The sequence below is a fragment of the Talpa occidentalis genome, unplaced genomic scaffold (assembly GCF_014898055.3).
Source record: "Talpa occidentalis isolate TD23 unplaced genomic scaffold, MPIMG_talOcc4v2.1, whole genome shotgun sequence".
In the NCBI taxonomy this organism is placed as follows: domain Eukaryota; kingdom Metazoa; phylum Chordata; class Mammalia; order Eulipotyphla; family Talpidae; genus Talpa; species Talpa occidentalis.
The window spans coordinates 25,131,425-25,146,667 of record NW_026555331.1 but is presented as its reverse complement, the minus strand read 5'-3'; the positions used below and the strand labels follow the sequence as shown (position 1 = coordinate 25,146,667).

Genomic DNA, 15,243 nt, shown 5'->3' with positions numbered 1-15,243 from the left:
TCTGCAAAAGCTGCTGACACATAAAGATGTTCTTATTACTTAATGGAGAAAAATAAAGAAGACCGAAAAATGAGAACCAGTACTTATTTTGTAACCAACATCTTACTGGGGTGGCTTACCTGTTACCAAGGATTAAGGCTAAACTCAGAACCAAGTAATTTGCTTTTATGCAAACTTCAAAAATGCATTTTAACAATAAACATGTTGGTAATGTATTAAAACATTACCAATGTATTTTCCTGATTGATAATTAGAATCCATGGACATTGTACTTCAAGTTCAAAGGGTAGCAATGTGAAAAGCAAAAATAGAAAAATGAACATTTTCATAATGGTTACCCTTGTAGGAGCAGACCAGAATGTTTCATATATTCCACTAAGTCTTCTTATTTTTTTGTGGGGCTGCTGGTAGCCAATTACACTAGAACAAAACACTTTGTTCTCATTTGACAATAAGGTGCTCAATGACCTGGACAGTCTTGTAGATCAAGATCTCATTCACAATGTACTACATATAATTCCTTCTTTGCAAATTTAGTCTGGAGGATTAGGCAATGATGTCCAGAGGGGCAGTGTGATTTAACTGAAAAAGGCTGTTTTCAATTTCTTGCATTAATGTTTTCTAGGCATAACCCTGAGTAACTGAGAATGTCTCCTCATCAATAAACATTAGCCACAAAATTTCAGTTTCCACTTGTGTCACTCAATTGTGAGCTTTCTTTCTCTTTAGGATTAAATATGAAAATGCCTGACACATAGTAGATGCTGAATATTAGCTTCCTATCTTTCTTCCCTAGAGTTTTTACTGATCCACATTAACTATTATTCTTGCTTTTAACTGTTGGCTATGTAATTACATAGAAATCTTTATTTGCTATTAACATGGCTTGGTTAAGATACAGTCTTTAAAAGGGGGCAGGTTAACAATGCCTTTGAGTCCTTACCTTTTGTCTTGAGGTAACCAATGAAGAGGAAAACAAGCATTGTAACATCCTTCCCATCTCTACAAGTCTGAGTAATGTATGCAACTGCATATAGACTTTTAATTTTATAGCTGTTATAAATCTGTACTTCTGATTAATGGAATTAGCTCCTACACTAAGAAGGGTCCATTTCCATCTAGTTATTGATATGCCACTTTCTCTATGAGCTTTGACCATTTAGTAGTACAAATGATCCTTTATAGTGTTTTCACAATACTTGTTATAGATGAATGACAAATTAGCATTTGGCTTACCCTGACCAGTGAACCTCCCACAAGCTTTAGCACCACTATCTCAAGTAAGGGGTCTGGAACCATAGCATATGGGGCAAATTATTCTCTAAATTTAACTGAATGTTGAAGATGGCTTAGTCAGATGTCAAATTAAAAAAACAAACAAAAACCTAAGTATCTTTTATTTTTGTGTCACTCCTTAAAAGCAGAAACAGCAATTTCTGTTATCTGAGTTTAGTTTAGTGACCAAGGTAAAAATCATACTACTTTCATGTAAAGAAAACTCAAAAAGACTTACATATATCTTAATTATATCAGGTGTCCAGTAAAAGTGTTTATGTGTATATAATATCCAAAGAGGCTTTGTAAAATTCAACTTCTACTTCTATTTAGTCTCTACAGTCTTCCAGTGAGTAACTAAGAGTCACTTTAAGTAAGGCATCAAAAAAACCCAGCAGCTTTATTTATCATAGCCCCACATGGGAACCAACCAAACTATCCTTCAATAGATAAATGGCTAAACAGTGTGGTATATTAATACTGTAGAAAATGACTTAGCAATACAGAGAAATGAAATACTGGTATGGATGACAACTTGGATGGATCTCAAGGACAATATGAGTGAAAAAACAAGCTAATCTCAAAAGGTAAATATGTGTAAAAGGTATAATTCCATTCTTGTAACATTTTCATAATGACAAAATTAAGAGTTGGATAACAGATTAGTAGTTACCAGGGTTTAGTTAGCTGGTGTGGTGTGGGTAAGTGTGACTACAAGGGGATAGCACAAAGAAGTTATCACAGTGAAGTGAATCCTATTACCTTGATAGCAGTGATGGTCGAACAAATCTACACAAGTGACAACAGACTTCTTCACACACACTGCACAATGTCAACATATTGGTTTTGATAGTATACTATAGCTGTATAAGATGAAAATATTGGGGCAAAGTAGGCTTAGGACATCTCTGTACTATTTCTGCAACTTCCTGTGTGAGTCTACAGTTATTCCAAAATAAAAAGTTAAATACCACACACATGTACACACAAGGAAATGCACAAGATAAAATGAAACAGCCAATTTTATTCAAATTCTCCCCCAAATTCATATTCAGTATGTTAATTGTTTCTAAAATGAAGGTCACCCTTCATAGAATGGTTTTATTACTTCATCTTTTATAGTTTTTCATCTTTTCTTTACAGTTCTTCAGTAGAAGCCAGAGTCTTGAGTTGCCCAGTTAGGAGCCTAAAATATACAAAGAATCAGAGTGAAAAGAAAGCAGAAAGCACTTTCTGAGAAAGTATTGACTCAATACAGAAAAAAAGTGTTAATAGCATTTCCTTTTAGCATGATTCCTGCTAAAACATTCTTTATGATTTTAACAATCTCTGCAATTGCTAAATGTCAGATGTCCCACTTAGAATAAAACAAGCACATCAAAATATCTGATAATTCTTGAACAGTTATACAGTATAACAATGATATTACCAATACAGTAACAATAGTCAACACCAATTTATCCTGAAGCATACTGGGGGAAAAAACATTACAAAAGATGCATTTTCTAGGCTCAGTTATTCCAGATTGGTTGAAGGACTATTTCTTCCTTCTTTTAATATTTTTTTTTTTTTTTTTAAGATTTACTTATTTATTTATACAAGCACTGGGTACAGTCAGAAGCACGGGAGGGTGAGAGAATTCACCAGAGCCAGAGGGGAGAGCAGAGCAGGAAGACTGACAAAGTACACTGCTAAGGGGAGCAGCAGGAGGCAGGAGAGGTCTGCGTGCCATGTGGGACCCTCACCGTTGGCTGGGGATCGAACCGGCGCTGCAGAGGCTGCGGGCAGGCTCGCAGGCCAGCGCTCAACCACCACGCCACCAGGGGAGGCCCTCCTTCTTTTAATATTAAAGGACTGTTCTAAGGATACAAACCTGTTGCTAAAAGTTCAACAAATGAGATCCTTGAATGTTTAACAATTGCATCCTAAAAACTTTCTGCATTCTAGTTAACATAATCATGAAGAGCATTAAAGGTTGACTGAGATTCCAAAATTATAAGGCTACTCACCTTCCTTTAATATCTACTATGTAAAATTTCTACCAAAAAGAGTATAAATATTTTAATAGCTAAATATGAAATGAAATCTGTATAAGATCAATTCTAATACACAAAGACAAATATTTTTATAGAAATATTTCTTTAGATTTAAAAAGCATACTGAAAGAGGGCTACACACGTTATCATGTGCCAGTATCAAAATGATGTATTGAAAACCCCGAGAAAATGAGTTAATGAAGTCATACAGAAAAGTAAAAGTTATAAGGTAGCAACACTTAATTTTTTCTAAATTTAGTAAATTTCTTAAACATAATGTTCATACCCCTAATAAACAGAAATACAAAATCACATACAACTGATTTTAGCATTTTCAAATGAAGTCCATTTAGCAATTATTGCATTATTGTTGAAGACCAGAAAGAATAGGAAACATGTGACCCTTACCTCAGACCTACTATTTTGATTAAGTTTCTTCTCAATATTCATGGCCAACATTTGGCTTCTAAATGAAAGACTTTTGGTCTTTTCAATTACTTGCTGATAGGGTGAAACTGCATTGTTACCCATAACCACATGACCCTGTAATGAGAGAGAGAGAAATTGATCCTATAATGTTAGTGACTAAATTTCCCACTAGGTACTGAGCATGTCATCACAACACTACAGTACTGTTACATTGTTTTTATGCGGTATGGAGAAACGGCAATATTCATCCAGTAACAACAGGATGCTAATGCTGCCTTCAAAGAACTATTATACATTAAAACAAGTTCTTAACAGAACTAAACAAAATATCCTAATTAAAAATTCTAAAAAGTATAAAATAACCTGCAACTGTTTCTTAGTATGTAATGTAACTAAGACGGCACTCACCAATTTAGAATCAATCTTGGCATCCAGTCTTGCATTTCTAATTAAATTTACAATCCACCTTTCAGCTTCTTCTGGAGTCATGTTCAGCTTATCTGCCAACATGCTAATGAAAAAAAGTAAAACAATTATTAACTGACTCTAAAAAACTTGCTTTTATGTACATAGGCTTTGACCAACACTCTGCATAGACTTTCAGGTATGTCCAAGTCACTGTCTTTTAAATACTATGACTCTTAGTATCTGCATGGTTCATATATGTGTGCTCTTACCTCCTTCTGGACAGCACATACTCCATTTCACCAACTACACTAAGATCCTTAAAAGGAGGGCATCATATTCTGCATTTACAGAAATTCAGCTTCTAGATCAACACCTAACTCTTAGGTAGTACTCAGTAATGATCTAACAGAGAAAAAGGTTTTATCACCTATAATAAATTAAACTCACACACACACACACACACTCCTGCATTTTATTTTTCCAATTTATGATCAAGTTGAAAAAGAAGTAGTTTTTGCAGAGCTTAGTATTATCAGGACTTAAAAGTCCACTTTAGTTGTAGGTAAGTTAGTCAGCTGATGGCAGAGCATCTATGTATGTATAGTATTTAAGAAGATATAAACATATAAACATATATTTAAGATATAAACATATAAACATATATAAACATATAAACATATATTTAAGAAGATATAAACATATAAACATATACACTAACATTAACTGTTCCCTTTTCACTTGTCTTTGCTATAGATACTACCTTCTAAAGCAAACACTGGTTTAATGAAAAGAATTAGAATTTCAGTAATAAAATCATTCCTGAGAATATTATAAATTAAAATTCCTGAGCTGACAAGCATTTCCAATATTAAAACATAAATACTCAAGTCACTGGAAATCACAGGTGATATAATTCCAGAGCTTTCAAACAAAATGCAACTTATTAGTAAAAATGGTTTTATGGGGATAATTTCTGTGCTATCCCTATTTTATATGTGTATATTGACAAAGAGTTAACAGCATTTCATTCAAATGTAATATTTAAGCTAGACTAGCAATAAAATTGCAAACTAAAATACAAACTGAATCTATGAGGACGTAATTATTTCAAGTTTATCCTTAAAACAGGCTTGGAGTTAAAAATATGATGACGACGATGACAAAGACTATGAGTCAACTCAACCACAAAACTACCTGGCTTTATATGGCAAAATTTGTTCTTTGTGTTTTTGGCTGAAAGTAAACATTCCCAGCAAACATAAAGAATAATTAATTCATGATTATTAACCCAACTTCATGGACAGATCTTATTTTATTCTCTTCATCACTGTTCCCCAAACCTCAATTCACACCAGCATTGCTTAGGGAACTGTGTCTTTTCCTTAAATAAACAGGCAATATTCCCCCATAGGAAAAAGTTTAAGAAGTTATATAACATACAAAAGGGCTTTATTAATAGTTCTAGTTTGGAGGTTAGGGGACAGTTTATCTAACAAAACAACATTTAATCTCAGAATTTAAGATAAAAGAAAATTTCCTTTTTAATAAGAACTCCACTTAGAATTTTCTATCCTTCCTCTTTGTTTACATCCATATTCTAAGTTTCATCTTCCTGTATAACTGGGGAAATCTGGCAACATGCATCAGGATCCATAAATGTCTACTTGCTCTAAACCTTAATCCGTTTGGGGATTTACTGTTTTAAGTAGTGCTTGCTCACCTTTACTTAGTAAATGGAGTAAAAAAAAAAAACTTGAAATAAAGACCAAGAAGTATTAGTAAATTACTTATTGGCATCCCAGGTTATCTAGGCCACCATTGTGAACGCAAATTAAAGATGGTGGCACTGGTCCAGTTTCTTTCAAGTAACAGGAAAATATACACAAGAAAATAAATTAAATGAATAATAGGAAGAAATCCTCGGTCTACAATTCTCTTACATTCTAGTGATTTTATTTGATTTAAAAAATAAAAAGTTTCCTATCAAAGCATAAAAAAACAAAAAATTGGCTTACACTACCCTACACCATTACTGTATTAGTTCAAATAATTCAGTTTGTCAATAAACTAAGAGACAAAATTGCTGAGAAAAAAATGTTTCAGCCTGTATTTTAAACATAAAATTAATTTTTAGTTGATTTTAAACTAGACATGTCAATATTTCTTGTAAGTCCCTATAAAAATGTTTAGATTAGCAGATTTCCTCCTCAGTTGAATGAGTTAAACATATTTAATTGTGTATCTAGAACAGACCGATATACTTCAAGGTGGTCCCACTTAAGAACATAGATATATAAATCTAAATCTAGAAAACCAATTAGGGTTTCACCAACTCTAGGGTGCTTTTCTATCAGATTTTCAATGACTATGAATCCTTCCACAGTCCCCTTTCCCGTTCCTCCCATGTCTTAACAAATAAGGATTTGGGGTCTAGCATTTCACATGCTTATTATTTACCCACTAAATAATCTGGTTTTCCCAATTTTATTTTGATAAGCATAATTTATTTCAAATACTACTGACTTAGGAATTAGGGTATGGGAATCTCTGGCCTGCTTTTCACTGAAGACTGGACAACTATTTAACATAGTCTCCAGTCTTTTATAAGGAGTGTGCTATAACTAAACGTAGGGTAAGGAAAAACGTCAGGTTTTTCTGCCCTCCCGCCATCAGGACAGATGATGGATCCTTTCGGTCCTGCATGCATGCCTGATGGTGGGCACCTGGAGTAGGGTGTGGGCATAGGTAGATGGGATTCACCTGGGCTAAGACTGGGCTTTTAAGGGCTGCGTCACGGGAACGCCAGTAGAAGCCAAGAAGCCGAGAACGAACAGAAGCCGAGAGAGAAGTAGAGAACGCCGGAGAGCCCAGATAGAGTGAAGACTTGCTGGGGGTTGGGAGGCCTGCCAGCCTCCCGGCCCCCCAGCAGCCATGCCTGCTGTGTACCTGGTAAATCCCAATAAAAGACCTGCAAAACCCACTGAGGACTCTGACTCCTCCTTTACCCAGTCTGTTGGATCCTAGAAAACCCGCACGGTGTCTATTCCTGCCCATACACTAAAGAACAAATGTAAACTGTGTTTTTAACTAAGATTAGGAAGAAATAGGGTAAAATTGAGACATATTTTGTGATAAATAAAAATTCTCACTGAATTGAAAAATTCAGTGAGATCCTGGTAGTCAAAAGAAGAAAATATTACTTCATATCTAACAAATAAAATGCTGTGTATGATATCAGCTTTTGAAACTATTTTTTCTCCATTTAGAAATGTACCTATTATTTCTATCATCAGGGCATATAATTATAGATTGCTATGTGGTAATAAGAACGTTAATGTTAAAATCTAAAATATTACTTCACAAAATAAAGTAGAATGACTTCATAACTTAAAGAAATACAAGAGTAGTTGCCAAATACCTTCTTCTGTAAAAAGCCAAAACTAACCCCCAAATAGAGAAATTATGCTAACGTATGCTCCAACATGTTTATCATACACATTCAAAATATTACTTCATGCTTTGTTTTTATCTACAATTGAAAACTGATGCAAGAATTATTCTTGAGCAGCCTTTAAATTTCAGGCACACACCATATCTGATATACTACTCAGCTATACTAAATTAAATCCCACCACAGTAATCTCTTTTGACAGATGTTGCATACTTCATGGTAAGCAGATTCGAAACTTATCCTACAAATCTATAGGGCTGTATATAAACTGATAAAAACATTCTTAATATGCATTTTTATAAAGATATGACTATCATATGTGCTTATAAGTCATTTAGTTAAGAAACCTATCAAGAGAATGTTCCAAATCAGAAATGTAAAGAGTTGTTTAATAAACAACCATGGGTTTTATAATACATTTCTATTTTGCATTTGAAATGTCTCCAATAGGGAAAAGAAAGGAGGCCAGGGAAAAATCCTTCCCCCACCGTCAAAATATCAAATATTAAATACCTTTAGACTAATTAAAGGCAGAGATAAGCCAGTATAAGTGAATGAAACTGAACATTTGTTATAATTGGTTTATAATAAAAAGATTCTCCATTGGGGCTTAAAGATACTCCATTTAGAGTTACTGGGGTTCACTGAAACTTCAATTTCACACTGAATTTTCCTTCAGAACACCCATTATAAATCATATTTATTTATTTATTATGTCTCTTTCTCTGGATTTTTAGTTTTTTGGGGTGGGGGGGTGTATTCCTTAATTTCTACCCAGTAACTGGCCAGAAGAGGCACTCATTTACATTTGTAATGCTTTCTAGAATAGCTGCACTAACAACACGGCTATTAATTATACCACAATCATGAAAAATAGCATATTCACTTAAGGAAAAAAAAAGTTTTTGCACATTCTTGAAATGCAAAATATAGAACTGGAGAATAGACGAATGGTTGCCAGGAATTAAAGAGAACTGGGAATGGTTATAAAAGAACAACATGAGCGATCCTTGTGGTGACAGAAATGTTTTGTATCTGACTATCAGTATTCGACTTATGGTATTTTACTACGGTTTGCAAGATGTTACTATTGGTAGAAAATGTAAAGCACACAAAGGATCAGTATTCTGTTAAAACTGCATGGGAATCAAAAATCATCTCAAAATAAAAAAGGTAATTAAAAAAGGTTTTCCATCAGAACAACTTTAAAGGAGTTTTAAAAAATAACGATGCTGAGATATTCCCCAAGACATTGTTTTAGTTATTTAGGGTTAGGATTGGTTATCCATTATTATTTTTTTAAAAAGCTTTCCGTCATAAACATTATTAAAATGGCCATCCTACCAAAAGCAATATACAGATTCAATGCTATTCCAATCAAAATTTCAATGTCATTCTTCAAAGAAATAGAACAATTAATGATGAAATTCATATGGGATTACCAAAAACCCTGAATAGCCAAAGCTCTCCTGAAAAAAAAAAAAAAAAAAAAAAAAAAAAAAAGATGGGAATGGAGGCATCACACTCCCAGACTTCAAACTATACTACAAAGCCATAATCATCAAAACTGCATGGTATTGGAACAAGAACAGACACACAGACCAATGGAATCGAATAGAAAATCCAGAAATAAACCCAAAGATTTATGGTCAACTAATCTTTGGCAAAGGAGCAAAGAATATGCATTGGAGCAAAGAAAGTTTGTTCAATAAATGGTGCTGGGAAAACTGGGTCGCTACATGCAAAAGAATGAAGCTTGACCACTACCTCACACCATACACAAAAATCAACTCAAAATGGATTAAAGAACTAGACATAAGAACTGAAACCATAAAATACATAGAAGGAAATATAGGCGAAACACTACGGGATATGCACATCAAAGACATCTTTACAGACACATCACCCAAAGCAGTGATAGTGAAGGCAAAGATAAACAGCTGGGACTACATCAAATTAAAGAGCTTCTGCACAGCAAAAGAGACAATAACAAAAACAAAGAGAAACCCCACCGACTGGGAGAACATTTTTGTACACAACACTAAAGGACTGATCACAAAAATCTGCAAAGAGCTGATGAGACTCAACAACGACAAAGAAAATATTCCTGTCAAAAAATGGGCAGAAGAGCTAAAAAGAAACTTCTCTGAAGAGGAAATGCAAATGGCCAACAGGCATATGAAGAAATGTTCAACATCACTTGTCATCAGGGAAATGCAAATCAAAACTACCATGAGATACCATCTTACACCAGTGAGAATGGCACATATTAAAAAAACTAGCAACAACAAATGTTGGCAAGGATGTGCAGAAAAAGGAACTCTTCTGCACTGTTGGTGGGAGTGCAAACTGGTCCAACCACTATGGAGAGCTGTGTGGAGATTTCTGGACCTACTAAACATAGAGCTTCCATATGATCCAGCAATTCCACTCCTAGGTATTTACCCAAAGGACACAGAAACATCAATTCCAAAGAGCACCTGCACCCCTATGTTTATAGCAGCACTGTTTACAATAGCTAAGCTTTGGAAACAACTCAAATGTCCAAAAATAGATGACTGGATCAAGAAGATGTGGTATATATACACCATGGAATATTACTCAGCATTCAAAAAAATAAACACATGCAATTTGAAGCAACATGGATGGCGCTGGAAGGGATCATGCTCAGCGAAATAAACCAGAAAGAAAAAGAAAAATACCGGATGGTCTCACTCATAGCAGGAATCTAGAAAACTTAAATAAGGGACCAGGAAAATGAATAACTATAAGAAAGTGAAAATAAGTATCAACAAACAACTATGAACCAGAGACACTCTATGGGGGGGGGGGGGGGGGGGGGGGGGGGGAGGGATTGGGGTCAAAATAAGGGGGTTGCAATTGTATGGGGAATATAAAAATAAAATTTATTAAAAAAAAAAAGAAAAAGCTTTCCGTCACTTCTACTGCACAGTTAGAATTACGAATCACTAATTTACAGCAATAACCCAAGAAGCACACTGTAAAAGAATCACCTGGGAAAGTTGTAAGCCCAGATGCTCAAGTTTTGATCCCTGATTCAGAAGGTCTGAAAAGATTAAAGACTATTTTCAAGATTTTCTTTTGTTGTTTTTATGTTCTCCAGGTATCTCTCTATATAGATAGGTTTAAAAATCTCTAGATTAGAGGACAATGATTTTTTTCCTACGTACTGTTTAAAGATAAACACTAGTTCTGGTGGTCATTCTCATAGATTCTAAGTCCTTGGAGTCTGTATTAAGATGTTGGCTCTATTTATAAAAGCCCAACTTGAGTACTTACTATTTTCAGCCATACTTCTAACCCATTAAAGCAGTTTTAAAAATATGAAGCTTAATACTCCATCACTGAACTTACAGCTTGTGAGCTCACTGTGAGTATTCTTTCACCTGACACTGCACTTTCTTGCTCAGCTCTATAACTTCTCAATTCATTATAAACTAAAGATACAGAATCACTGATTTTTCACACCATTATTTTAGCAGGCTCTATTACACATCTAAGAAAATGACAACTTGATGCAGTTGTTCTCAATCCCAGATATTTTAGGGAATAACCACCTCAAAGTACAGCATATTAGCCCTACTACACATCTTAGCATACACACTTGGAAAATTTGATCCAGAAAGTTTGGGAGCGCTTCTGGGGATCTCTATTTTTACTACGAACCAAAACTCTAGAGATCATGAGACAGAATTAAACACTGAAAAAATAAGGTTTCCATCTTTATCCTCTAGTTCAACTAACAGATTAATTAGTCCAAGACTAATTTCTAAAAATTAGTCCAAGTCTGATTTCTAAATTGTTCACAATGAAAATGAATTTTTAATAAGTCACAATATTCATTAAGAGACCTGTTAGCTCAGACTCTGTCATGAAATAATACCTAAGCAGCTTAACATCTCCAAACCGTAAGTTTTCCAGCTACCAAAAAAAAAAAAAAAAAAAAAAAAAAGAGTACTGAATTAAGTGTTTTATAAAACTGTTTCCATAAGTCACAGGGTCCTGTCATAGAGATGCCTTAGTAGTCAGGATGGAAGCTGAACAGACATAGACACTGAACAGGTGAGGGGGGCTCTGATTTGATCTATACATATACACATAGCACTTGATTTTCTTAAAGATAGCATATATACATTTATAAATATCCATATATAGTACATACTGCATATATGTATAATATTCAATTTGAAAACAATGTACATGTATGCACACACAAGATTTTAAATCCATGGTTCTAGAACTTGAAACCAGACCGCCTTTAAAGAGCTCAAAAAATCACATATGGCTATTGGTTACCACACTGAATAATGTATACATAAAATGTTTCCATCACTACAGAAAATTCTACTGTAAAGTACTATTGTCAGTGATACAATAACTGTGATGTTGGATTTCTTCCAGCTCTGAAATCCTTCCCTAATATTTGAAGAAAATGCATTAATCTATGCATTCAAGTCATCTAAGCAAAACATTCTTTACAGAGCGAAAAGTTTAAACAACTCAAGTAAAAAGGAAATACTATCAGTGGGAGAGAGAAAAGATTCCTGAACTTTAGAAAGCCATTGGAATTTGCCTAAAAATGCTTTGCCTAGATTGTCAAAAACTACAAAAAAAACCCCACTACACTGATAGAAATGTTTCAAAAATTCTTTGGTAGTGACAATGTCAAATGAAAGTTTATAGAAGCAGTCCAACTATATTACTTTCTTTGAACTGCACATTTCTTGCATGCAGACACACAGATCTACATGACACACATTTGATTTATCTAGTTTACTATGAACAATAATAAACTGAATCCTAAGAAGCAAAATGATGAATACAGGTTCTCAGAGTTAATAAAGAGAAAGTGCTAGACCTGGAAAAAATCTTACTCATGGTACCTCAGAAGCAAATACCCAAGTGAAAAAGCATTATTACGGACAAAAATACAAATTCGTCAGTAAAAAGACAAAAAAAGTTTATTCATCTTAGAAATTTTTACTGAACTGTACTCAACTCAGTATTTGAAATTTTTGAGTACCTGAAAATAAGTGTGCACACACAACATACAAGATTTAATAACCATGGCTGCAAAACTTGAAACCAAAATGCTCAGAGTCACATATGGCAATTATTGGCTATGATTCTGAAGAAAATTTGGTACCTACAAAATTAGTATCTTCAGTACTACAAAGTCAATATAGTAGATGCTAAAGACATAAAAAGGAGTTTGCTTTCAAATGGTTCATAACCAGGATAATTAAGTAAGTTTTGGACAAAGAAAATAAACACCTGAATGACCAGATTCTAACAAGAAATGGAGAAAATTCCATAATCAGCATAATTACAAACCTTAAATTAGAAATAAAACAATGCAAAAATTCAGTTATCTATTGTCTACCAGAGTCCCACATAAGATACACTTTTCTCTTTATTTCACAACTAATGACTTGTTAGGAATATCCATGTATTTTTAATAAGAATCAAACTTTTAAAATTTAAGTCTGCTAGCTATAGCGAAGTACTAAATTGAAGTCAAGGCTTTATTCCCATAGGAAAAGCCCCATGGTCATAATATACTTTTAACTCAGAATAACCACTTCAATGACAATCCACTAAAATTAGGCAAGCAAGTATGGATGCCTTAACAAAAACAAATGGCACTGAAGAAAAACTAGTCTACACACAATTCCTAAGAGGGAAACATTAAAGTAGTAAGTTTTTAAACATTTATGGAGCATTTACTGTTTGACTTCATCTGTGGCCAAAGGGCACTAGCTATTTTTCAAATTCTAATATGTAATATTAGTTTCTAATAGGTTATGAAGTTTCACAATTTTTTCCCAATAATTTTCTCACACAACAGAGAAAATTTCAACTGAAATTCACCATAATTTTTCCATGTTTCAACATTTTAGGATGTCATAGGCATTTAGTATAAGAGAATTCAAATATATAATTAAATAAAATAAACTCAATTAAATGAAATGATTACCAAATGTGGTCTTTCAACAGAATTTCCGATTTACTAAGGACTAACTCCTTATTTGAACTTCTGCTGAAAATCATTCTAGAACTAGTTACTCTTCTTTTCTCTCTATACTAAGATTTAACAGAACTCTTTAAAAAGGTAACTAACTGATAACCATATACTGACACAAAGCTACCATTTTCAAGCAAACATGCTGTACCACACATGGAAACTATTTCTCTAAGAAGCTATACCTGTAAAGAAGACATGTCTAAGTCTGTAGCATTCATAATTCAAACAAAAACAGGATTTTTAATAAATCAATATAGGTTATTTATTGTCTTCTAAAGCAAAGGGAAATAAAGCAAAAATGTAATGAACTAGAATTCTATTAAACATAACTTTATAATAAATGGAAATTTCCAAAAATTTAAAAGTAGAAAATAAGTATCAAACCAGGATGTTCTTACTTAATGCTGATACACTGGTGGATGCGACAAAATGTCTCAAATATGAAGAGACGGGCATTTTCAATGAAATCCTCAAGACAAGCCACTAAGAAGAAGTCATTTACAAGCACCTATGTGTATAAAATATAAAAAATAATAATTAATGGCACTGACAAGCAATTTTAAAAATTTAACTAATTTTCTGCTTTATTAATTCACTACAATTCCCTCCTCTAGTATCACTAGTTTTACACCACAGCCCTTTCTATAGCAGTGTTCAAGTCTCTAACAATTAAAAGAAGCAAATGAATGCCAAAAAAACCCCAACTTTGTGACAACTAGCTTTGTCCTGTCCATTATTCACGTAAGTGCTCTGTAGATAACATCTCTTTTCCATCTACTTAGAAACCATAAATGGACTAAATATATACATATTTTTGTGAAAGTAGATTTGGAAATCTACAAGGGAAAAAAATCTAAGGAGTTAGCTCCTATTCCACAGATAGTATCATAACTAGAAGAGAATACACTATTTTAACTTTAGCAAAACCAATTACCCATCAATACTTAAGAATAACCGATATATACATATATTTAATAGTGTCACACATTACTCTGTACACAAATTATCACGCTGGATAATTTTGTATTTTGTCCAATGTTCATGAATCACTTCTGAAGGTATATTTGCATGGTAATTTTCTTTTCTTAAAGGACTAAGATTTTTTTTTTAATTATTTATGCATACAAGAGCTGGGATGCAGGCCAGAGATGTCGGGGGTGAGAGGATTCATCAGAGGCAGAGTGGGGAGCAGAACTGTCGGATCTACTGAAATACACTGCTGAGGGGAGCAGTGGGCAAGACAGGAGAGATCTGCTATGCCATGTGGGTCACCTCTCTCACTGGGGATGGAACTCATGCTGCAGTGGTTGTGAATAGCTTCATAGTGCTGAGTCTTAACCCCTTGTGCCACCAGGGAGGCCCCAGGAATAAATCTTAGTTCTTCAAACACTTTGCTCATTTTTGTAGTAACATTTGAGTTAAAAAAATGAAATCCACAACTACTAACATCAATTTGGCACATGCATCTAACAGTTAAGGTCTTACTTTAATTTCTTAAAACTTGCAAATTAACTTAATTCACAGTTTGGGATTGCTTGGTTTGTAGCAACTATTTAAATATAATCAAGTGAAAAATTCTAGCGATAGGCTGCTCACTT

At 33.8% G+C, this 15,243-nt stretch overlaps 1 protein-coding gene across 2 annotated transcripts in view; it reads right to left on the bottom strand.

Moving 5' to 3' along the window:
- Window positions 1-2,279: 2,279 nt before the first annotated feature.
- The window catches only part of EIF3E (eukaryotic translation initiation factor 3 subunit E), a 37,811-nt gene continuing 24,847 nt past the window's right edge, over window positions 2,280-15,243 (bottom strand). For both annotated transcript variants that reach the window (XM_037502738.1, XM_054692028.1), the window contains exons 10-13: window positions 14,044-14,153; window positions 4,149-4,251; window positions 3,720-3,854; window positions 2,280-2,461 (exon numbers count right to left, since the gene is read on the bottom strand). In XM_037502738.1, the coding sequence (XP_037358635.1) occupies window positions 2,423-2,461; window positions 3,720-3,854; window positions 4,149-4,251; window positions 14,044-14,153 (387 nt within the window). In that variant the 3' untranslated portion in view covers window positions 2,280-2,422. The remainder of the gene's footprint in view (window positions 2,462-3,719; window positions 3,855-4,148; window positions 4,252-14,043; window positions 14,154-15,243) is intronic.